Source organism: Plodia interpunctella, chromosome Z (assembly GCF_027563975.2).
Source record: "Plodia interpunctella isolate USDA-ARS_2022_Savannah chromosome Z, ilPloInte3.2, whole genome shotgun sequence".
NCBI classification, from domain to species: domain Eukaryota; kingdom Metazoa; phylum Arthropoda; class Insecta; order Lepidoptera; family Pyralidae; genus Plodia; species Plodia interpunctella.
Genome location: NC_071324.2, coordinates 247468 through 273853, shown reverse-complemented (window position 1 = coordinate 273853; position 26386 = coordinate 247468). Strand labels below are relative to the sequence as shown.

Below are 26386 nucleotides of genomic sequence, written 5' to 3'. Positions count from 1 at the left end.
GACGTGTAAAAGCTCCCAAACATATGAAGCGCTCTTTAATATATAATATAATATATTTTTATAGTTCGTTTATTTTTTAGTTTTATTTTGAAAGGGTGAACTAACCGGTTGTCTATTAACTATGAATAGCGATTAATACAGTATAAAATGGTTATGAATTACTCCTTCGGCGTCAGACTGTGATTCCCAAAACCTTCGGTCACGAAATGACGAACTGCTTAAAATTTTTCATTTCGATTGACCTAAAAATCAATGTTTGCTATATATATATATATGTCTAGGTTATCGTGAACATTAAAAATTAAAAATAATTTATTTCGGAATAAAATATAACTAGTTTGAGAAGCGATGAGAGATAGCTACCATCGTAATTTTTCACAGTTTCTGCGAATTGTGAATGATGGACATATTCCGATGTAGGAAATTCTGCGCCTAAACGATTTTATCTGGTTGGTAACACAGGCCCGCCTATAACGGCCTCTGGTCCTCCCCACACATCATATATTGTTAAACAACAGTTTGTTAGCGATGCATAGTAGAGCTGAATAGATCATCATAATAGACCGAGGTTATATTTGATACATTAAATTATGTAAAACGGCGCGAGCGCGTCTTGTTTGACATGACTGTTTAGCTAAAACTGACTTCGATTTTATTTAAAGTCCTTATTCTGTATTATTTATTCTCTCATCTTTTTCAGTCATCGCGTCTGGAAGCCGTGTTTCGCTTTCTTACTTTTCACCTCCACATCGCACGGTGCTTAGTGAGTGAGATTGTCAGACTGAAAAACTTTTCTTCCTTGACGACATCAAGCTATCACGTTTTGGGTTTACCCCTTCTACCCGCGTAAAATGGCGACTTTTGTACCTTACATTATTGGTCGATTTGAGCAAGATGTGGCCGTACCAACACCACTCTCTATAATATTAAGTTGAATGAAAAACGGCTGTGTAACTATCAACAAATATATGGGTAAGCAGAGATGTATTGACAATGTTTTTTCCCGACTAGCCGATTAATCGATTTTCCAGTGGCGGACAAAGTAACTTGAGAGGAGAGTACGTCGCGGCGGGTTGTTCCGTATTCATCCGATGTTTTCTTCTCTTTTTTTTTACAGCTTCCTTTGCCAGTATCATACTCCTCTTATTGTATTACTTATTACTCCACCCGAAGCAGATATTACCAAAATCCCGGGTTAAGTGCGAGTTGGACGCTATACATTTATGGTTTACACATTGATTCTTTAGAATGTTTTGTATGACATTCCTTGCGGCCCAATTTCGTTAGACATCGTTAGACAAGAGATGCGAGTACTATTGTAATACTATTAATATTATAAATGCGAAAGTCTGCCCGACAGACACACGTACATATGGTATACGAATTTTGTACGTATTCCTTGATCACTATTAGACTCTTTTTCGGTCAACAATAGAGTTATTGGCATTTCCAATAATTGGCCTGTCATGTACCTGGTGGACACGCGATGGGTGATTAATCCAATAAAACATTGCACTCAGCATTGTGAGGGGCGGCGGGACGTGTCATTGCATATTGCATCATTGGCATGGAATCCTTACACAAAACACCGATGGCGTAGACATTCGTTACGTACGAGTACACGTGGAATAATGAATGTTGAATAGCAATATTTACCTTCCTCAAATAATAATATGTTTAAAAGCGAAAATCACGTCGGAATCTGTAGCGAGTTAATAGCCTAATTCAGAAGAATGAAAGCGGCGGCGGACAGACATCATATTATTCATTTTATAGCCCTTCTCAGAAATTGTTCATGTAATATACGTTTTATTTAAAATTTATTTTCGCCTGTGCAAAGGATGTTTATAAGCTATGTACTGGTATGTACGTACAGGATATGGCAGTTTTAATTTATTAAAAGCAACAGTAAATTTTTCTGTTTAGTTATTTTTGAAGGTCTAATTTCCGAATAAATGTGTTGGCGTTGACTTACAATTTATTTTCGGTTTTACTGATTTTTCCTTTTTTATTATTTTGTGTTACGCCGTACGCTGGAGAACGATGTTTGGATGCAATCAAGTGATGTGTTCGGGATAATAAAGGCAAAGTCATAGCCGTTCTGTTCTGTAGACGCGCCCAAAAGGAATGCTGTCTGATCCGGACCTCGGTCCTCGTTCTGTACGTAATGAGGAATGTAGACATGTAGACGCAAATCGTTTGTATATGTAATATATATATATATATAAATATCGCGTAAGATGCTATGTTAAAATAGTTGTATGAATAAAATATTTTTTCTCTCTTATTTTCGCCTAATTTAAAATTGTCGCGTTGGTGTTAGGTCTCGCTTGGGAAGACCAAGAAATATGGAAAATTATCTTTGAAATAATACTTTGATTTAATTTTGTTATGTTAGTTTTGAATTTAAGTACAATGTGCTGTACTCATGGTGCGACACAGTGACACTCGTTTACCTATTATATCATAAACCTCATTTGTATGGGTCCCGATGGAGGAGACTTTAGTTTCATGTTTGTAATAGCTTTAACATGTACGTTTTTCGTTTAGTCGATTACTAACAATGCAGCCCGTGGCGTATCGATGTTATTTCGCAATTTGGTGCAGGGATGTGGCCAGTGCCTGTGAATTTAAACAGGATGTGTAACTTTTATTGAAATAATCTACAATTGTACAGTATATAGAAGTAATGGCAGATTTTGAAATTGAAGATCATTGTCGTGAAAGTCGGTAGAAAAAATGACTTCGCTATTTTCACAACACGCATGGAATACAATATTCAAAAAAATATTGTGAAATAAGAATGAAAAATCGATTTTATATAATTAGTTTGATCAGCTAAACAATCATTTTCTCATGGCAAATCAAAAAGAAAGTTCGTTTCAGATTTATTCCGTCATAAATCCTGCTTTGAACTGTGTCTGGCTGGTGTTTATGCCACAATGTACCTCCACTAAGAGTACCTGGAATTCACCACATCAGTCGCCAGTCGCCACCCCTATCGTGCATCTGTTCCGGTGTCCATCATCCGCATTCTGCTAATTAATCCTTTGTAGGATTTCGATGCATGCATCGGTCGATGAAATGTTTGATTCCGATTTGTCTGTGTTCCCTTTGTGCCCGTAACGCTGTTAACACGAAGTTGAAGGGAATTTTGTGGCGCTGCTTCATCTTTCCAGCGTTGGAAGTCAGCAGTAGACCCCCATGTCTAATGTCGTCTGTCAAGTTAAATGTTTACGTCAATTAGCGATTGCCGTCATCCTAAGTTGAAAATGAAGATCAAAATTATTAAATTAATTAATGAAAGTTTATTAACCAGATCTCACTTTTGTCGGTAATGCTTATAAACTACGTTAGTAAGGACGACGAGAGTTTTAAAATGCCATTCTTGCACCTTGATGTTGCAGCAATGTTTGACAAACAGGCAGTCTAGTCTGCCAGCGATCATCTTCAGGAGGCTGTTCTCACTGCGCACAATTTTTGTTTTCATTTAGAGATTTGTTTTCATTAAAATGATTTATATTAACATTATTCAAACACACATGAAAATATAATGACACAAATTACACAGATTCGGCAAGGTAATAAACAATAATTACATGAAATTACCCAACGCCGCGCTAAAATTATTTGATGCAACGCCGACTTTAATTACTGATGACATACTGTTGGGTTTCGCTGTTTGCACATTAAAATAAGGGTGTTTTCTCTCAGTTTAGGTGAAACATGTTCATTATTATTACAGCTCTGGAGATATCGCCAATATCTTCATCGAATTACATATTATTTTCCTTACATTACTCTCATTATGTATGAGTAATGCCCATTTGCATGTCTGTTTGTAATAACTTACAGAGGAGCAGTCTAGCCCGGCGAGGAACATTTCATTAAAAAAAATACTTCCAATTTACTTTTAAAAGTTGATTTTGCGTTGAAGATTATACTACATTTATCCCATAAACAAACTATAACTAAACAAATCCAGGCGGGCCATGTAAATGCTAGTTATGAGCCCCTCGACTTTGGCCGGAGCCAGAAAAATCCTAACATTCTTTGAGGCATTATCATTGATACATAAACAATATTGACATGCAAGACGCGAGTATTTCACAACTGTTTTACATGCCAGCGCGTTACGTAAATAGTGTGATTTTGGTTTTCCATATGTAAATCGTAGTCGAGCATAGAGGGTTATAGATCATTTTATATATTTTCTGTGGGAATGGGCATAATGTGAAGGTCACGGGCGTGTCCGCGGTCACTCGCCAATCGTATGCTGTGCTCGCTTGCATGTCAACACTGGTCCGGTTTTGGGGGACGAACGTTACGTCATCTTAGACCAAATCTCAAGTACCAATTAATCGATTGCTGAATTTGTATGGTGCAGATAATTCCTGAATCATTTACTGTGATCTCAGAGTCTGAACCTACTGATTGAATATTAAGTTTTTGGTACGAAAATATTGACACATTTAAACAATTTATTATTATTAGTAGTAAGATGATGAAATAAATAAATAAATTTTATGTCCACAAAATAACAGTGGAAATTAAACTTAAAAGAAGGAATGTAAAAGGACTTATTCCTTTAAAAATTGTTATATTCCAATACACCTGCAAACCTGAAGAGAGAAAAGAACCTGCATTAAAATGATATATATAGATATTAAATATTGAATTGCAAGAATAAATGGACCACATTCAACGACAGATATATAGAACCGTAGATAAATGTTTATGAACACAGTTACAAATATTTTCCCGCACTGGTAATCGAACTCAGCACCTCCAAATAGCAACGCGTGATTACTATTACGCCACAGAGGTCGTCGACGAGTGCATTCTATGAAGACACTCTATAAGACACAATCGTATAAAAGTTAAACAGAAATTCTCAGAAGTCAGGGCGGGCTCTAATTGTTTGTCGACTCCGCAGCCCGGGTAATGCCTCGCCTGCTCGAAGACAATATTACTTATATTTAATGGACTTTATTACAGCGTGAAATATTATTTTGTTCGTGTTTTGCCCCTTCTTATGTGACATGCTTGTTGTATATTTTTGTGACCTAGTTCCTTTAATTGCAACACCAGAATATCAGTGGAATATTTTACCACTGTTCCTACATACATACAGTATTTTTAAAAAATTAGAATTAGCAACGTAGACGATAATACTTTTTGCCCTTTTCCGATCTGTCCGTTTATGTATTGATGTTTTTAATACCACGCCAAAAATGTTGAAAATATGTCACAAGTGGCCAGTAATGAAGTAGCTAGCAGCGAATTCGAATTTTGAATTTTGTGATAAAAGGAAATGTTAGTAATGGGAAAATTGCAATAAAACATGTAGTTAATATTGCAACTGAATTCTTGAGAAACCCCATGAACGAATCTTATAATCCAAATCACCTGCGTGCGGATTGGATTGAGAAGAAGTTTGAGAAATTCCAGAGAAGCCATAACAATACAAATAAATAAATAATAATAAAAACATAAAAATATATTTTTATATATTTAAGAATAGCCAGTTTAAATTATATTCAAATAACTTTCGTTTATTGTGAAATAAATGAAATTTATTTGGTCATATTTTTCATCAAAAAAACTATACCAAAAATATCATACAATTCGTACCTACAAATTAACTACGTATAAAGTACCTACTTTAATTGTCCAATAAACGTTACGTTTTGTTATGACGGCGATGTCGTGACGTAACATGTCAAACTTGTGGAGGTCGATACCCTCACGCTGCGACCTCTCCGTTGCTATGCACACCACTTAGTATTGCTATAGTAGCATCATGGAAATCATTTCCACGCAACATAACCAAATAATATACGGAATAACATTTTGTAAAATGACGTAATGCTACAATTCAGGCTTCACGTAACGTTCAGTGATTATAGTGGCTTCTGCCACAGGGTTTTGTTTCGCTGACAGTTTCGGTAAAACTTGTCATATTTACTAGTCTTTTTTATATTATTCAAATAATATGAACCTTCTGAAGCTAAAAAAATTTGAGGCTTCTCGAAGGCTTTGGAGGTGCCGATAATTTATAAGTAGCCGTTGACGTCAATGCGTATACCTTGTATCCTAAATTAGATAATATTTAAGAAAAGAATGAAACTTAAAATGTTTATTCAGTAATACAAAAACATACGAAGATCGATGACGATTTTTGTTTTGATTACGTAACCGGCACGCTCTCGAACGTGACGGCTCAGTGTCCATTGCTGGAACAGTCGCTGTTATCGCTGCGATCCGACTGGGGTGCAGCTAATCGCTCACGTAGGTGACAGAGGTCCGTAGGTATATCAAACGGGGTTCATTCGGCGACCTATCCCTAGCTGACCCGTCGTTTACACTTACAGACGAACTGATGAGATCACGAATCTGAAACATGAAATAAATAAAAAATATTCATTTTGTATCACAAAATTTGCAATAACATTGCATGAATAAGGTTTATAGTAACAGGGATACATCGTTAATATCTGGAGAATGAGTTCTCTCTCTCTCTCTCTCTCTCATGAGTGTTTTCCTTCCTTCACAGTATTCTTTAATTGTCATCTAATTGAAGGCTTAGTCATCATCTAATAGACAACACTTTTTAGGATTGCCCTTCTGCCAGGAGCAGGCGGGACCGGCATGGCCAGACAAAGTCCCCGCGTAAATTTACGTTATCGGTCTCTGCTATGAGTCCGCTGGCAACAATTAAAAAAACAAGTAAATCCTCTTCATTCAGCTTTGCGATATTGGCATAGATACATATGTTCTTATCGGTTACTCAAAGGAAAAATTTGAACGTTAATGATAACATGATAGCGATGAATGAGTGACGATTTTTGTTTTGATGCGGTCGTGACGTCAACATATCTAATGTCATGAAGCATCAGCTGGCCGCGCCGCGGCGCATTTCGGAACTCTGCATCCTGAATAGATATGATGGAATGTATTTTACAAAACAAACCTAAAATCTCTAAAGATATATCGTTGTCTGTCTGTATGAACTAATGATTTCAAATACTTCATGAAGTTTCTATTGGAAGATTCTGTTATATATGTCAGGATAGTTACCAATAATAGTATTATCGTACTCGTGTAACTTTGAACACCCTTAGCTACTCATAGTAGTAGCTTAGTTTAAGTGGAACCGCAGCCTAAGAGCACTATATCTGCGTCAATGGTATTACCACTTGTTCACAAGTAGATATTTGTGTCTGCGACCCGTAATATTCTACACACAGTAGTAAAAAACAATAGGTTCTTAGTTTAAAAATGTGCATTATTTACATACGATATACAAATTTTAATACACTATCCATAATAGAGTGCTTGTGGTGTAACGCCGACGAAACGCAAGGTTGTTGCGACTGACGTATTTTGCGAATAGAAAATAACAATTGTTGTAAACTTTCACATCGCATAATTGTGTGCAGGGCTTCCTCCCTGAACTCAGCCAAACTTTCTCACCAGGCTTCAGCAACATTGGACAACTTTTTAGAAAAATGTGAAGTGAAAATACATTACAAAATTAAACATTTCTAGATGAATAATCGAATATTTTCAAATGGTTGAAAATTATTCCTCGAAAACAAATCTACTTGTTTTACAAAAAGAGAGAGGTTAGGGTTGCAGATTAAAAATAGCATGTTAAAAAGTTGTATGCCAGACTCATTTACTGGCTTTCTCAATTTTTTGATAAAATATGTCCTCTACCGGGTAAATATCGAAAATTATATAATACATACCCGTGTATGTACCGTGGAATTTGTTCGTATTTGGTTGTGGATTTCTGGATATACAAAATTTGTGTTACGTTGGAATAAGACTAGTTAAGTATCACTCTTTTGGACGACATAGCGCAATATAATGTTTATTGAGTTTTGAATATGCACGGGAAGAGCATCCCTGATATCCCCAAATAACTCGCTACACACCGTCTACGAGTGCTACGAAATACCGCTACAGGCTCCGTAGCCCGTAGCACCTCTACGGACATCGACCGCCGCACGACTACGACTATTTTTATCATTAGTGAAAACAAACTTAACTTTTAAATATTTAGTAGCGCCGAATAATTTTATAAGGAAACGAGTTTTATTAATTCTACGGATTTTGTATTTGATAGACTGGAACATCCATTTTAGCGATATAAAATTATTGAAGTTAATGTTCAAATCGGTCTGACATTATCATAATCATCATTACTTCTGAATCTCGAATCTACCTTCAGACCTACTATCCCAGTTTCCAACCTTCGAGTCGGTACACCCCGATGGATAAGTACTGCTTAATGTAGTAGTGGAACATGCACAGAAGTCTGAATAGTATAACACACGGATGTATTTTTATGTATATCACATCCGGTACCGCGGGAATTCCCCCTACTTCAATTTGGATGCATGCCTTATACATGAACAATTTTTCAAATCGGTGTTGTAGTTCATAGTAGCGCTCAAACTATTTCACACGTATGGAATGCAACGTAGTCTGAAAATTTCTAAATTCATACAAATTTTTTCGACGGATTCGTAATCCTAAATATATGATATATATTTATTTTTATGAATAGGCGGTTTTATATATTTCTTTTCACACATTAACGCTTACCCGACACACGAGTTTAAGTTGTAAAGTCTATAAAAATCGTGTCGTTGAGGTGGTACAATCCACAAAACAAGGTTATTTCCTCTGAGGATAAGTTGTTGTCTGTACAAACACCCACAGAATGCAATGAAGTATGAAATATTCCATCCAAGTTTCGGAAACAGCGCGAGTTGAGTTAATATGCAATTTTTGACTAAACCACATTCAAGTAGGTATCTTTGTAGCAAAGAAAATTGCTCGGGAAAGATTCTTTTCTTTCACAGAACATCGTTCACAAACAGGTATTCTCTGTGTCATGAAAATTCAAACGTTATTTAATTCCAAATTTAAAATGTTTATAAGTTCGAGACCGGATTGATATATTTAAGTATTATGTCGTATATCGTAAATGAACACTTATTAATTTAACCACAAAAATGTTAACAAAGAACGTAATGTTTTAACAAACTGTTACCACATAGATTGCTATAATTCTATAGTCGCCAAACTCGAGAAAACATACCTACTTTCTTAGCAATTGTAATTGAGCGGTTTGGCATTGGCTACTTCGTTTAACACATAATTTATCAAGTAGAATATTTTCCTAGCAGAATTTTCTTAGATTTTCCTTAACCGAAATCTGTGGTGATCTGTTATAACTGTCATGCATTAGTCTAATTGGTCCACCAACTCCCGAGCCGGAAAATAGCAATGAAATGAAGCTCTGATTTGGATTTCGTGTTGCGTGAAAGTACAGCCAACTGCATGTCGAGTTGCATGCCGCCCTATTAGCGGAAAATTCGCCGCGAATGTAATATGTGGTGTTGACGGTACTACGCGGCATCCGAGGCAGAATTGCATAGATTCACTCAGTCAGCGGGCAGACGTCGACCAGGGCGGTCGTGCGGTCGGTCGTCTCGCCGCCATGGCGCGCGAATATGCGCGAGTGCATGAGTTCTTCCTACAACTTCACGAATTACAACCCCCGCAGTATTACCACCACTATGAGATGCCGCAGTGAGTACCTCACTGTTATTATGAGTTTTAACATACGTACGCAGTTTTGTGATTAAATCTCCAGAACTAGAACTGTGTTCAAAGATTTGTTAAATAATCGTCTTGATTTTTGATATGATCGGTTACATGTAAACTTTGTATCGAATAATTAATAAATATTTAATAAAATAAATTGTAACCAAAATAAACAACTTACCTATTAAAATAGTAAACATAGTGAGTGACATGATTGAAAACAATAGAAATACAATTATTATAAAATTACATTTATGAGTTTATTGGTAAAATAATAATTTCTCAATGAATGAATGAGAGAATATAAATGTTTTATTATGTCGGAAAACAGATATAGCAAAGGTTAATCGGATGTACGTTTATTTCCCGGCAATATTTCGGATTATTGCTTTAAATTGAATTACGTTTTGGGATTTTAAATAACACTAGCTGTTGCCCGCAGCCCCCGCGGCGGCCTATGTTTGGCCCCGTGTCTTTTACTATACTTTATACGAATTTCAGCAACACCGGCCCAGAGGTTTTGCCGTGAAAGCGGGACAGAAAGTCATTATTGTTTATGCGACCGACTGTTTACTTTTGCATAAACAATAATATAAAGCTGTAGCCGTGGCGCCTTATGGTCTATACTAATATGATTCGACACGCTAATAACAAGTATTAAGTATGGAATAGTATGGAATAGCTTACATATTTTTTCGAGCTTTTATTTAACTTGCAATGTATGTAGTAGATATTTTCAACCGATTGCGCTTAGGTTATGTACACGTTTAGTTTGGATAACAATAATCATGACCTGATAGTGCACCCAGGAACAGCTCCCAACGATGGAACTCCTTAACGGTTTAATCCACGCTCATGATTTTTTTGCCACGCATTGAAGGCATTAAGAAATATCTGACAACAATAAAAGCTTATATCAAAATTGTCATTTTTGTAAATAACTTATATCGTGAATACCATCTGTACGAGTACGTACCAAAAAATGTTGAGAATATACTTTTTGTGAAATTTGTGAATTTTTCTTCTAGAACATAAATTTTTCAGTTATTCTATGTTTATAATAATTGAGTAAACAAGGCGTGAACAAACACACAAAATATTAGTTTCTTCTTTGTTGTTTTGTTGTTTGTTTCAGAATGATCAGTACACTGATCATTCTGAATGCTAAATTATATAAACATTATTTGTCTATGGCTTTACCCGCTTGGAATGTTATATTGTTGATGTGATATCAGGTTCTGCGGCAGTTTTTAATTTGTTAACAATACAACACCTACATCCAGTACATATAGTTGCTTGTTGCGCATACAAATGCACTAACAGACTAAAAGCTCTGAAACGGTTTTTAGCTGTAAAAAAGTTTTTTTTTTTTTAGGAAAATAACCAGTACAATTGTGCACAGTTATATTTGTAATATACTTGCAGACAATTTAACAATTTAATTCTGTTTCACAATAGCGATAGATGCACCGAAACAGAAATATTTTTTTTTTAATATTTATATTATAAAACAAAGTCATCTGCCGCATCTGTCTGTAAGCGATAAACTCAAAAACTACTGTTGGATTTTCATGCGGTTTTTACGAATGGATAGTATGATTCCTGAAAAAGGTTTGACATATAATTTATTATGGTCTTACCCGAGCAAAGCCGTGTCGGGATGCTAGTTTATTATAGAAAACTTGCCCTTAGTAGGCTTAGTCCGCGTGAAATTTCCCGGTAGCTAAACTTTCGCCCGGGATGGAATGTAGTGTTTGTACTCGTTCGTATTCCTAACTTCATGTAATGAAATTGTAAATACTAAGGTTGAGTAGGACCCTGAAGAGGTAACAAACAAACTATACTTAGGAGATGCCGGACACAACAGAGATGAACTTTGGACGCAGCAAGCAATTAATTTATATATGAGTAGAGTACCGTCCGTCGGGTGGCGCTGCAACGAGCTAATGGGTTACTTCATACCAAGGTTTAAAGTTATGCTGAGTTACTTTGTTGGTAGAATTATTTTGAATGTGGGTTTTATTTTATATGTATATACCTAAATAAGTTTTGAAGGTTTTGGCGTGAGGTTCTACCCTAGTACAAGACCACTTCCTATCGTCCTCTGAATGTCGTACGAGCTGACTCAGAGACACATAACCTAGGCGGCTGATAGGTAATCATAGCATACCCAAAGAGGAAAGCTGAAAGAACATTTTAAGATTACTTTTTACGCCGACCCGGGCTACGCGGCGTCATAGCCCTGAACGCACCCGAAAACTTTATTAAGATATTTTTGCGCCGCACAACTTTTCTCTATTTCTCCTAATGGTTAGCTGGGAGAGAATGCTTATAGCATTAAGTTCGCCATTTGTTTACAAGTATGTTTTTACTTGGAACAATAAAGTTTTATAAATAAATAAAATAAAAACATGTGGAGATGAAAGAAAGAGGTGTTTATGAAATATTGCATGGGTGTGCACGGGTAAAGGAAATTACCCTTAGATCTACCAATGTGGGGGAGCTAGTGGGTGAACGTCGCAGATCGTTTCTGTGCGATTTTTGTCTCTAATATTAATCCTCTATTTATTGAAAACAAGCTGATTTCTCACTCATTCCTTAACATGGATTTAATTATATTTAACGTTTATTATGTTTCTGCTACTCACGCCGAACGCGCTTTTTTGTTCACGTTTTTTTTAAATGCCACCCTTTACCTATTTTGCGATTATAACTTCTAAATAATTTATATTTAGAAGTCATCAATATTTATAATTTGTACTACAGGCGGGTAAATATTTATTTTTAATGATTAGGGAAGTTTCCAATCACTAAGCTAGCAGCAAAATTATCATTAATAAGTACTTACATAATAACATTCTATCTGGCTTAAAAATATTACTTCAAGTTAAAATATAAATATTATATTTATACTGTAGTAATTTTCGAGGTAAATCTACTTCAAGTGTTTCCCTATTAACTTGAGCCTTTTTTCTTAGTAGTTTCTTTTACAAGATCCTTTTAAATATTCCTTTTCGCTTATTTATTTCTGTAGCGATGATAGTCGAGTGGTCAAAGCCAAACCAATTACGCTCGATAGTGAGAATTGTAAAGAAAATCCGCACTTCGCCCTCTGAGGTTTATTGCTATGTACATCTCAACATTAAGTCGATTCTAAGTGTGATGCAGCCAATCACATCACATTGCGTTGTGGTTATCGTTGCGTCACAATGGCGCACTGTGATTGGTTTGCTACGTGTCACTTCGAATCGGCTCGATAGTGAGATGTGAAATGCAAATCCGCACTAAGCCCACTGATCTGGATTCGAATCCTGCTCGTGCCGCGGGAGTTTACTTACGTTTTGATGCCACAGACAGACTTACAGACACGTCCAACAACCTGGGAGTAAACAATAACGTTCGGGGGGCCAATGTGAAATATTCCAGTGCAGACAGGGAAGTAGACGAATTAGTGTGTAATATAGGGTGATCCACAATATCTGCTGCACTAAGGCGACTTAACCCTTTCACGGGCACTAAACGATACACACAAGAAGTTTCATTGTTATAACATCTGTAGACGTTAAGTGTTTTACTGTCACCAGTGTCCTGAGCTATAAACTACTTAAAAAGAAGGATGCAGTTTTTATCATTAATTTGTCTATTGTTCGCTACGGCGCGCCGCGCTGCGCCCAGGCTGTTAATTAAATAGGATAATCCCACGCCTCTTTGGGTTTACCATTAGCTTGTCCTCTGTGCACATCTCTATATATACAATTTACCTACAGCGTGCTTAGCATTGATTAGTTTATTATTGGTCCTCACAAATGCTGAGTCGACACACTGTATAGAAGACGTAGGTAGCCAGTCAAAATGCTATCCACATTCAAACCATTCAGCGAGACCTTTGACTTATAAAGACGTATGATAAATTAAATTCGTATCTCGTTTCGTCAAAGGATTAGTTGACGTGAAATAATAAAGAAATTTGATATCAGTACATGTTACTTAAAATACATGTAATTTGATTAAATTCCGTAGGCTGTCAAGAATTCAACAAGTTTGTTTGAGTCAGAAAACGGCGAAAATTAGCTGTCCGCCGCAGACCGTCCGATTGTAAGGCAAAGTCTAGTCTGCATTGCATACCAGTTATCAAAGGAACTTGGAATGACAAGGCTAATAGAAATTTTGTGTGTCCTTTGTTTCTGTCGCCGTAAAATTACAAACGCCACTCGCAATCTTTGTCGCGGGTCTGAATTGTCGAGAATGCACGGAAGTACGGATCCTCGACAGTTGATACAGCATTAACGCATTATTTATATTTTTATTTGTAAGTTATAGACCAGACGCCCACATCTTATGAGAAATTACTGAAGATACTTATTCAAATAAAATTAAATCTTCCTGCGGCACAACATTTAAGTATAAGTAGGTATATAGTAAGCGTACCTAATTGAAAATACAAATACAGTGTAATCAGGCGGCGATAAACGTACTGTACAATTTCAAATTTTGTGTGTTGTTTGTATCTGACTATAATAGCGGCGATTTTGCAATAAATTTGTTATAGCTCGTTGCGCTGTCGACTATACGAGTGGGTTCAAACGTTTGGACAAGTGAACAATAGAGGAAAATGTTCGTTGGGATATGTCGATGCTCTACAAGTCTTATTGTATCCTATGTGAAAACAATATGTGTGTCGATTATTCTTGTAGAAATTTAAGCTTTGGGTACACAAGTAGGTTGAGGCCACGTTTAAACGCTTTTCAACGTTAAAAAAAGCATAGGAACATATTAGTATTATATCACACGGCAACACGCTTTTGTCTTGAATATTTTTTTAAATAGAATTAATTTATAAATGGACAATTCTCAAGGTCACTAAGCTAGTATTGTGAGTCCAATGGCCAAAAACACATAAACGGGTACAACACACCAAGAACCGCAGACAAATAAATGTTCGTGATTACCGGTACGAAAATTTGTCCGCGCTGGGTATCGAACTCCATCAGATAGCAGACACAATGAATTATATTTTAAAATGAAGAGTTTCAAACGATCTTTTCAACGCGCGACTAACTTATTGTTTTTTTAAGCAAAGGGCTAAGTTATAATTGGATCTCGTTACATCTTTGCAGTTGTTCGTGCTTTTTCTAATAAAGTTTTTATTTAAATTTCTAACTAGCTTTTGCCAGGTACAAGATGTCTTCGTTTGCAACTTTGTACGTGTATCTCGGGATGCAAAAAGCTGATTATTGAGATTGAGATGATTATTGAGATGAAACTTACGCCTGACTTCAAGTGGAACAGTTGTAGGAGTTATAGAACAGTGATAAAAACGTCAATTTTCATTTCATATTTTTTTCTTTCGGCCCTATAGAGCCTATATTTGCCTTCGCCCACGGGAAAACAACGAAATGTCAGCTAAATTGGTTGATAAAGAATTCAAAGGTAACAATGAAACATAAAAACTTTTAAAAGTTTGTTTTTTAATTTGTGAATCACATTCCAGTCTCAAATACAGTGTTGGGATCGGAGTGAGATACCTATAGTCGTTGTCAGATTTTTATTTTAGGGACAGATGTAAAGGATCCCTTATCTATAACATTTTGAAGCAAATTATATAGCTCCGTTATTATACTTGTGTAAGACATACGAGTACCTATGGAACCCTTACATTGCGCGTTGTCCGGCACGCGATCTACACACCGCCTGCATATTCAAAGAAAATCTTAATTAACCCCCCACAGCTGAAGTTAACTCGTGTCTGTCGCAGCGTGTATATTTTAATTAGTTTTTTGCTTGTTAGTCTTTTATTTATTTGATCGTGTTTTATTAGCGGCTGCTCCGAAGCACGGGGTCCGCTTTGTAGGTGATTTTACGATCAGACGCCTGCCTGACGTCAAACTTTCGTGACCCACTGCTGGGTATATGCCTCCTTCCATCTACGCCAACAGTCCCGGGCCATCATTATCGGGTTATCAGATTTCATCAATAAATAAATACATTAAAGAGTAACAAACAATATATCACATACCTAGGTATATCCTCTTATACGAGCACAATGAATCCATTTATACACTTCATTTTGCCAATTCAATCGGCTGATGAGCGCATCGGATGTTAGCTTTGGCGGCGGTTGACACGTCAATCGTGCAATAAGATGCATCTTACAGTAACGACCCACTTCGGCAATTGTTCCGGTCGCCGTTTCTCTTGACAGTCTGTTTATTGACTACCTGCTGCCCGCGGCTTTGGCTCATTGCTTTAGGCCTAGAACTGACGGTGAAACTGCGATTATATGAGTATGGCATTTGGGAAAATTTCGTGTGTGCAACATTATGATTTATCTAAAGGCTTAGCGGCTAGAGGCGGTTAAAGGCTTGGATCAGACACCATAATCACCAGTCGTATAAAGGAATGTGACCGGTTCCCCGCTATTCTATCGTATCAACATATTATTCTATCTATATCTATACATATAATAAAACAGTAGAAAAAAAATCCCGTTTGTCTGTATGTCTGCCTGTTTGTTCACGCTAATCTTCAGAACTACTGGACGGATTTGAATGAAACTTTTTTTAAATTAATTTTAATTAAGCCTGGGCAAAATATAGGGTATAAATGATTTTGAAAACTGGAACACCTGATGGAGAACAATGATGGTACAGCTAAACTATAGGAAATACAGAAATAACGACTCCATGAAAGTTGTTCAGCCTGATGAGCATTTATGGTTGAGGTAAAAAATTGAAGATCTGGAATACTTTATGCAGACCCAAGATGGGGTACAGCTATACTACAGGAAATATAGAAATGACGCCCTAATAAAAGTTATTAAGTCTGATGAGCAATTTCTGTTGAGAAAAATTGAAGATCTAGAACACTTGAAACAGACCCATGATGGTCCAGCGAAACTATAGGAAACATAGAAATGACGCCTTAACAAAAGTTGTTCAGCCTGATGAGCATTCCCTGTTGATGTATAAAAACCGAAGATCTGGAACACCTGAAGAAGTGTCATAATGGTCCAGCTAAACTATAGGAAATGTATATTTCAGTCGTACGAGCATCTTCTGTATATAGGTATCGTTACGCTTTGTAAGTACAATTAAATTTCTCTAATAATTTTGACCCTTACCAAAAATTGTTCGGCCGCGCGAACGAAGTCGCGGGCATCAGCTAGTTATTAATAAAGCAAGCTGTGCCCCGACCCGTGGCGTAGCTTCCTTGGGATTTGGGGGCATAGTAACCTTCCAGAAATACTTGTAGGCGCGAGTTTTCATAGTTGTTTAACTATTTTATAAACTTTTATTTGAATTGATTTATTACTGGAAGTTAAATTAAAAAGGAAAAGAAGTCTGTGAAGTGTCTCAGTGTACAGTTAACAGCATATCAACTTACACCAATTCATTGTAAACTCGGCGTTATAACCGCGCCATACAAGTTCGTCGTGCAGGGTAATTTGATGAGCTGTTGGCTGTACGGTTGGTCTGAAATTTGGAATACATCTTTAGCTCTAGGTAGTATCAAAAAGTTACAAAATGCGGGCAATGCGCAACGACCACTGCTGAGAAGAAATAATAATAATAAATAAATAAATAAATGTTTATTTCGGACGTAATCCATATATTGTTAGTAATTTACAAAGTAACTTAAAACTAGTGTTAGTAACAGAAAACAGTACTTATCCAAAAATATCACACATAAGACACAAAACAGTACGTCCTACCAGCTAGGATCCCACCCCCTGGTCACCGGTATTTGTACATCCACCGTGGTGTGAAGACGAATCCAGTGAGACAGTAATGGGGAGTCCCATCGGTCGGTTAGGACACGGATAATATTATTTGAGCTGGAAAGTAATCGCATTAAAAGAGCCGCACATCGCTTTCTAATAATTGCATAGAAGCAATCAGTATTGGCGTCGGCAAACATTTTAGACGCGCTGCAAAAACGCGGCAGCCCAAACAATATTCTGAACGCGTCATTGTATTGAACGCGCAAAGCGTTGTATGCGCGCTGCGTATAGTCCGCCCACAGACTGCACGTGTAGAAGGACTGACAGTAAGCTTTAAAAAGTGTCACCTTAACATCCTTGCTACAACGCGCGAATCTGCGGGCTAACATATTACAGCGCACAGCCATCGCTCTGCGCTCGCGCTCAATATCCAAGTTATCACTTAACGTATCGGTTATCCAATGGCCCAGATACTTAAACTTATCCACTTTGTTCAATTCTGTGCCACACACCCGTACTGGCGTAGTGGTATAAGTTTTAGCCCCAGACTTGAAAATTAAAAATTCACTTTTGCGGGCATTATATCTGAGCCCATGAGATTCCGCATACGTCTCGCAGATGTTTATCAGCCTCTGCAGTGCACCGATCGAAGGGCTCAACAGCACCATATCGTCGGCGTATCCAATGTTGTTAATACACACCCCGTCTATGTGACAACCTATGTTGGTGCTGTTGAGCTCCCCAATCAGTCGGTTCATATACAGGTTGAACAGCTTCGGTGAGCTCATTCCCCCCTGCCTCACCCCGCATTCCAACCTATATACGTCCGAGTGCACGCCAGCCCACCTCACACTATTCCTCTGGTTACTATACCAATATTTAAATATTGATATAACATCCCGAGGCAGCGTAGTGTCGTTAGCCATCTTTTCCCAGAGTACATCATATGCGATGGAATCAAACGCTTTTGAGTAGTCCAGGAAACAGGCAAAAACTGGTGTCTTCCTCTTTGTATAATACTGCACAGTTTGCTTGAGACATAGGATCGCGTTTTCGGTAGACAGGCCAGGTCTAAAGCCAAATTGGTTATCGTGCAAGTCAATATGCGCTCCCAAATGTTTGTCAAGCAGACTGTCCAGTACTTTGGCTATTACAGTGGCGAGTGAGATAGGCCTATGTCGAAATGCCGAAAGTAACTCATTTAAACTATGTCGGTTCATATATAGTTATTATGCCAGGAAGGTTTATCATTATCGTTTCGTACATATTTTTTACGAGTGGTTAGTGTGAAGTCCCCCGCGATATTCTCAGCCTTTAATATCTTTTCGTAATGCGTCGATATATTTTTACAAATATGAAACAAGAAACCTTTGTTATTTTTTCTTGCAAAAAGTATATTCACCGTTAAGTCATACAAATGCAGGCCTAAGTTTTTCAATTTCAATTTAAGAGCACTGAAATTTGACGAACTTGTTTCACCATTTCGTAGTCAACAAGAATCCTTATAGTTCCGTGCGTGCGTCTGGCGCTCAGCTCAACATTATTATTTTGATTATTTATATGATTGTAGATATGCGACATACTGCGTAGGCCACAAATGATGGGTTGTTTAAAATTATAAAGGACATCATATAATGCGCGCATTATGTCAATTCTTTCCATAAGGTAAAATAAACAAAATATTATCTTGAGCTGAGCGCCAGACGCGATGATAAATGTCACTTGGTATATTCTCATGTAAATATGAAGCGAGCAGCCCAAACCGATGCATACATTGATGGAAATTTTTCCTTTTATATTTTTCGAGTAAGCATTTTGTTTGAAACTATTAAGTAAGTTTTTATCAAATTCGCAACTAGTTATATCCATTTTGAAGGAGGGTTGTTTGTGCCTATGGTGAAATTTCTCACTTCTCTTAGACTCTCTTAGACTTGTTTTTAAAAACTTGAAACATCATCAATCTACTTTTGTACTCTATGTGATATAGACTGAACTTCATATTAACTAATTATCTTATTAGAATGCAACTAGGCATTTTGTAACGTAACGCGTCCTATCGCGCTTAGTTGACTTTATAATAATTTCAACAATCGATATATTTAAGTCGAATTGATTATTATTTCTGTGGCGCCCCGGGGCCTTCATTTACTTACGTGGATTTACTGTTTTACTGTTTCCAAGAAATAATTTGTTTAATTATGAGATCTTACTTCAGCCCGAAGTAAATTCAGCCAGGTGTTATAATATTACGGGTAAGATACAAAAGTTTATCTTTATAAGCAACTGAAACACGATTGAGACACGATTATGACTTAGGTAATATTAACAGAATCAACAACTTTTTCAATAGCCCAGTTTAGCCCAGTTTGAGGCCCACCCCACCTGAGGCTGTGCCGTCACCGGCGGCAGTGATGAGGCTTCTCCTTAACACAATAAGCTAATTAATTTAGCAATCACCACGACACGACATTCACCCTAACCGTATTATACAATCAATAACAAGTTATCCAGGTTGCGAGGCTGACTAAAATTGAGTATTCACACAGAGCTGGCCACTCGTACGGTCAAATAGTTAAACAAGATAAGACGCCATGTGATCAGAAGGTTCCAGGTTCGAATCCTATTCGAACCAAATGAGTTTGTATACCTCTCATGCTCTTGCTTCCGGTGGAGATAACATCGAGAAGAAACCTGCCCAATGAGCAGCTTTTAAAATAAAACCTTTTAGTAAGAAAGTAACTTCTTGTTCATTTCTGTTTGTTATTTCTGAGTAAAATAAAAAATAAAAGTATTCAACATAGAATCTAGCGTTTATATAATGGCCAATAATGAGATGATAAATCACGACACACCGGTGTGATGGGTATTCAAATTACATATGTACCTATGTGTACTGATACCTACGTGAGATTTAGGAGGAATTAACAACCGACACACTTTTTATGGAATAGTAAATCTATTTTTAGCTAAACATAACACCATGTCAAGTTCATGTAACCACGTGAAAGATTATATCAAGCCTAGTGAAATAGGCCTCGAAATTTCGGCAAAACAAGTGGGCACGCAACAAGTAAGGGCCCGGGGTGGGGGCGCGCGGGGAGGGGCGTGCCCGCACTTGCTCCGCCCACTGGGGCTCACGCCCACAACGTGCTCTTGACATCAATTATATAAATCCTTAACATGTAAGGAAATGGTTGTTATTGTCACAAATGTCACGAGATTAATTCACGGTCCTTGTTACGAAAATCATTTGTTGTATTTTTTTGTACGAAATTTAAAAAGCTTTTACGCAATCGTTTTATAAAATATGTGTATGTATATATACATCTATACAAATTTAATAAAGCCGGAGAGATTACATAATTTATCTGAGCACGCTGATATCTGGATCTACCGCGATTTGACTTACATCCATGAGGAAGGCTACGTACCTATTCGAAATCCTGAAATTCGGGAGCGAAACAAATGCGAAACGACAAGGCAAAATTAAATATATTTTTGGTTATACTTTTTACACCAAAAACTTTATTAGATACTGTTCTGTTGTTTAACATCTGAATTTTCCATTGATTTATATGACATTTATATTTTATAGTTACCTGGAAGTTGCCTTGGACTAACATGAAATAAATAAAAGTTATTATAAGATAAAAATACATCCCTGGCCTGACCTTCTTTAGACATCAAGGAATATTATCATTTAGCCTTAATTTTTTATAGATAGCAGATAATAATTAACTTGAGTGACTTCATTTTATTTTTGCTAATTTATGCGTGATAAGGACGCTATTGGTCAGAACGCCTTAAACTATTTACTTTAGGTTTGATATAGACTTAAACCATTTTACTAGATAACGATTTTTCATTATATCTATAGTCGTATACTTCCTAAACGCATTATATTGTGCACGTGCATGAATTAATTATCTAGTTGTCAGTATCTGTTCACTCTGGACGGATTATATATCTGAATGGAAAATTGTTAGCAAGTGTTCCAACTTTAGATATTGCTTAAAATCTTTACGTAGTAAGACTAACAAGTTTTATGCAAATTAATCCTTATCCACTACTTGAGCAACGACTTTAATGATTATCTGATAGATTACTATCCCAAAACACAAAAATACGAAATAATAAAAATTTTCAACAATATTTTTCTGTTTTTTTACCGTGTCTGTACATTGTAATTATACATTCATAAAAATTTACCTTAAAATACCTGTCCCACCGACTTATCTGCCAATATTTTGCGTCGGAGCCGGCTGTAAGTCGTAAATGCCCAAACTCAATTCTGACCAGTACTATCAGATACTGGAAAATGAAGGAAATTGTATCTAATAAGTATAATCGTTCTCCCGTGCAGTCACAATCACACGTTGATTCGCAGGAAACACTCGGCCTTGGCGGGGCTCGCGATAATGAGTAATGGTCGGCACAAGTGCATTGATTAGATTGCATAACGGCAACACGCAAGGAAATCTTGTCTTTTTTGTGCGTGGTTGCTCTTAATTTTTCAATTATATGCGTAGGAATTTATTCCCTGGCTATTTGTGTCCCACCACTGTACAAAAGCCTCCGCAAAATTCTTAAAAAGCGTTATGCGGTGTTTTCCCTTCATTAGTGGTTTTCCCTTCAATAGCGGACCTATTTATGTACATACTGCTTTATGCAAATATGAACATGTGTTAGCCGCAATACTTCATTAGCCTTCTTTTTCGATAACTCAAAATTCTGACCGCGAGGTCAGAGTTTTAAAACTGTATAGTTGTTTCCTATAGTTGTACTTATTTGTAGTGTTTTTTATCATTTTCCTCTAGGACAGGTTATCGCCAATTTCTTCCTCACAAATCACAACTGGCTACGACTATTTGGGTAATGTTTTTCCAAGACTGCGAACTGCTTGATTAAAAATCTCAAAACTCATCACTTCACCAGTAAAATCGACTCAAATCTCAAAACTTCACCAGTATATATATATATTGTTAAACTCAGACCTTTATATAATTGCCAGCTGCGTGTCAAAGGCATTTTTTGGAACCATATAAGATGATAAATGTAGCCGCGACAGAGACCTTACACACAAAAGTTATTTTATAAACACCAGCGCAACTCGTGCCAATTTGTTTGAATATACGTTAAAGTCAGCCGCTTGGAAACTCAATCATAACATAATGAAATCTGTTTCGCAATAAGTTATAGCCTTAGCTATTATGGTTTCTGTGACGTGGCCGAATAGGAAACGCGGTTACGCTGCTATAGATGTTTGTTTGGAAGTGAGCGTCCACGGGGAACACGCGCCGGGAACTTGCTTCTGTTACTCTAGTTCGATTCATTAGTTTCCTTTTAATATGTACCTATAAGAGGTGGTCTTATAGGTACATTGCTATTTTAATTTATGTTTCACTCAAGTACAACTAGGTCGCCAGTCAGTGTATTGGTGGTAGTCAGCACTTGACCCTGCAGTTCTGCCCAGATTGCAGTGTTGCATCAAAGACATGGTGTCACGTGTCGCCAGTCACATGTCGGACCTCGATTCATAATTCACTGGACAAGTGCTGCGTTGTATCGCTATTACTTCACACATTTACTATTTTTAATAAAATAACGTCAACTTTTCGCAACTGTGCGATGTGATCCGGATTAGAAATATACACAATGACGTCCACTTCCAAGTCCAAAGAGAGACAAACACCGCCCAGAAATGGATATCATACAATAAATATTATATCATGCAATGTAATGTCCTATGAAAATACTTAAATTAAAACATGAGAACAATTTTCAACTTCAGACACAGTCTTCATCACCATCTTAACGTGGTGTTGGCGGAAGTCTAAAAGTACCTTCCAATAAGGTCAAGTCTCAGGGGCATATACCTGTACTACTAAACACATCGATTTTCTTTAAAGATTTGATATTAGGGTTACTATGTTGTAGTCATGTGTGATCACGTTCTTAGCAACCATCCATGGTACAAGCCCGTGATGCTCTCATTTAAATAAGAAATGAAATGGAAATTGCTACTATTCTAGTTTGCGAACTAAAAATAGAGAGTCTGTTTGATTTGAATGGTCTAGTAAGGGTTACAATACGGCCTTTTATTGCAAGCAATTGCTGGGCGATTTGACTTTAAATTTAAACTATACTAAATTGGCCATAAAGTCCTGGGGCTCGATACTCGTGCAATCGAAAAAGTTCACATTCGTAAAAAAAATTTGAAACTCGAACTTACACTTTTTCCTTATTCACATGATATTCACAATCGAAAAGTACTATCGTCATACAACCGAAATTCGCTCACACGCTTCGTGTGCTGTGGCCCAGTAGAATCAAAGTTTATACTCGATATATGAATATTGCCAAATGAATATAATAAAGCATAATATTAGATGATCGCGACAAAGGCTGCCGCCAAAGCCTTTTTAAAAACGTTCAAACGGAACCCAATATATTGTCTATGCTCCCTTTGCCTTGACAGTTCGAGTTCGCATCACTCGATTTTTTACAGTAGAATAGAAATATTTTTATAAGATATATATTTTAATTTAATAACAGTTCGAGCGAAAACGTTCTATTGCGTGAGAATCGGGCCCCTGGGCATGGCCACAATGATATGATATAATTGAAACCCCAAGTGCCACTTCAAAGGCGCAACTTGCAAGCAAATGTTGTTGATGGATGTTTTTTGATAAATCTTTACTTACATATTTCGGTGATTTCGGTGAAAGGTGTATATTATGGATAGAGCTATTGTATTTATCATGAAGTTAGTTAGATTCAATTGTCTTCTTTAACCTCAACGAGACGGAAATAGTTACAAGTAATATAATAATAATAGCTGAAGTCCGAATTATTTGCAATAGCCCAGTTTAAATTCATCCATTCCACAGACCAGTACTTGTTTCAATTATTGAGCAATAGGTCGCACTCCCGCCGAGACCTGCTCATGGGCATATCATTTCATTGGTATATCTAGAGACGGATAACGGCAAGCCTCTCAAAGGACCGGACTAAAGTGTCGTGAATTCCTAAGGGAATAATAATTCTTTACAAATCATTAATTATCAAATAATTTATTTCATCTGTTGACCGTACTTGATATAGGTGACTGACCTCAAGGCGTTATATTTGTAATCCAAGAGTTATTCATTTCTGGTACATGTAGTGTGAATAATGTATTGATGCGAGGGCTGCGGACCTGACGTCGACAGCATTAAGTTATGAAGATTATGCTTCAGTAGTGTACAATGCAAGTGGAAATGATCTTATTTTGTTGGTATTGTTATATATTTCGCGACGACTTATCTAGCAATGAGTGGTAAAGTCAAAGTGGCCACCAGCAGTAACATCACTACATAGTATAAAACAAAGTCGCTTTCTCTGTCCCTGTCTTTAAAACCACGCAACGGATTTTGATGCGGGTTTTATTTATATATAGTATAATTTATTAAGGTTTTACCTGAGCGAAGCAGGGACGGGTCGCTAGTTGAAGTAATAAATTTAAGGTCTAGGTACCTAACATATTTCACTACTGTTCATATCTTTAACTTAATATATAAATGTGAGAATATCCCGAACGTTTATAACGATTTTTATGAAATTTAGTCAGGTCCTGACTAACCGAACCTAGAGAATTCGGAAACCATTTAGTTTGAAAGAATATCCGCGAGAGCAGGCTCTCGCCATTTTATATTAATTTCTGAGCCTAGCGGAAAAAATCATAATGCGAATATTTAATTCTTTATCGTAACATATACATATATGTTCAATCGCTCCGGCGACATTGAAGGTAATTTATTTGACTTCTAATTTATAGCTCTTACATTCACACCATAAATTACGTTTAGTATTCCTCACACCAAATACCTACAACATGGAAAATAATATGGGGTACGTGCACAAGGTACAGACTATTTGCAACAATAAAGCAATTTGCTAAAGTACAAGACTAGATGCATTCTATTTAGCGCGTCACAAACAGTGTCGCATCGATGCACGATGATATGCATCTGCGCGAGCGCAGCGCGGGGGAGCGGGACGCTGGCAAGGTCGCGACTCTTCCGCGATGCCCAACGGCCACTACGTAATATTATCTCAAGTACTTATGTCACTGTACACTCGCGGCCATTGGCCATTCTCCCATCCATCCTGCCATATGCATTTGTTTGACTATGCATGATTTCAGTGATGATGCACCCAAGATCGATTCAACTGGTGACTGGCACGTGCATAATTCGCTTTAAATATAACAAAAAATGGAAGGCCAATCTCGCATTTCAAATTAGTTCCTTTAGTTTGTTCTACATTCATGACTTGTAGTTCCAACGACAATGCCTTAGGATTGTGAACATGGAATGGTGATGTGATGTTGTGGCACAGGACAGGTTGAACTACCGGAATATTATCACAAATATAATTCACCGCGTTCTCTCTATAAGTATGACTTGCTTTGCCCCGTGGATTCCGGAGATTGTCAAATGTCGAGAATCTTCTGCTTTTTGTATAAAGAACCTATAAGTGCACATGTTAGGGTTCAACGCTCAGCGGTGTGGGCTCTGTGTGACATGTCGGTCAGTGAGTCAGCGTCCCCCTTTTGCTGTAGTTATTGATGTCTATATTCGCATCATACATGTGTCACCCCTTCGTCTATAGATACAGCCCTACCTGCGTAGGGTATGTGTGGTCGGGGCTTTGTCTGCGCCACAGACTGCAGCATCAAAATAATTATTTTGTTATATATAATGTTGTAGTCCTAGCCTGCGACTTCGTACGTGTAACGTTTATGAAGTTAAAATTTTAGATAGCTCTCAACTGCAAGCATTAGTTAACAAAATATTTAGAGTTTCAAAAATTATATAGGTACTGCATAAAAAAATTTCGCGAGATGCGTGACAGTCAGGAACTTTATACTACTTTGTTCATATTTCAAAACATTTCTTATATAAGAGACACGGATAAGTAACAGTACATATATATGTTTTTACTGGTGTTAGGCTGGTCTAGAGTAGACCATACGTATGGTCCTAGAGTAGACCATAGGAC

At 37.0% G+C, this 26386-nt stretch overlaps 2 protein-coding genes across 7 annotated transcripts in view; one reads left to right on the top strand and one right to left on the bottom strand.

The window, feature by feature from the left end:
- cyc (cycle) overlaps positions 1-26386 on the top strand; it is a 63578-nt gene that overhangs the window by 12114 nt on the left and 25078 nt on the right. For 4 of the 6 annotated variants that reach the window (XM_053767684.2, XM_053767681.2, XM_053767683.2 and 1 more), the window contains exon 1: positions 9469-9609. The exons of the other annotated variants lie outside the window; for them this stretch is intronic. In XM_053767684.2, the coding sequence (XP_053623659.1) occupies positions 9518-9609 (92 nt within the window). In that variant the 5' untranslated portion in view covers positions 9469-9517. Of the gene's footprint in view, positions 1-9468; positions 9610-26386 lie in introns of those variants that run through there. 6 annotated transcript variants of the gene reach the window in all.
- LOC135310048 (uncharacterized) lies at positions 17198-18515 on the bottom strand. The gene has a single exon (XM_064436991.1). It carries the CDS (start codon positions 18268-18270, stop codon positions 17332-17334), a length of 939 nt encoding a protein of 312 aa, XP_064293061.1. The 5' UTR covers positions 18271-18515; the 3' UTR covers positions 17198-17331.

Bases quoted from the DNA above. Each gene is read 5' to 3' on its own strand.
- LOC135310048 (XM_064436991.1), bottom strand. From the start codon at position 18,270: ATGGCTAACGACACTACGCTGCCTCGGGATGTTATATCAATATTTAAA.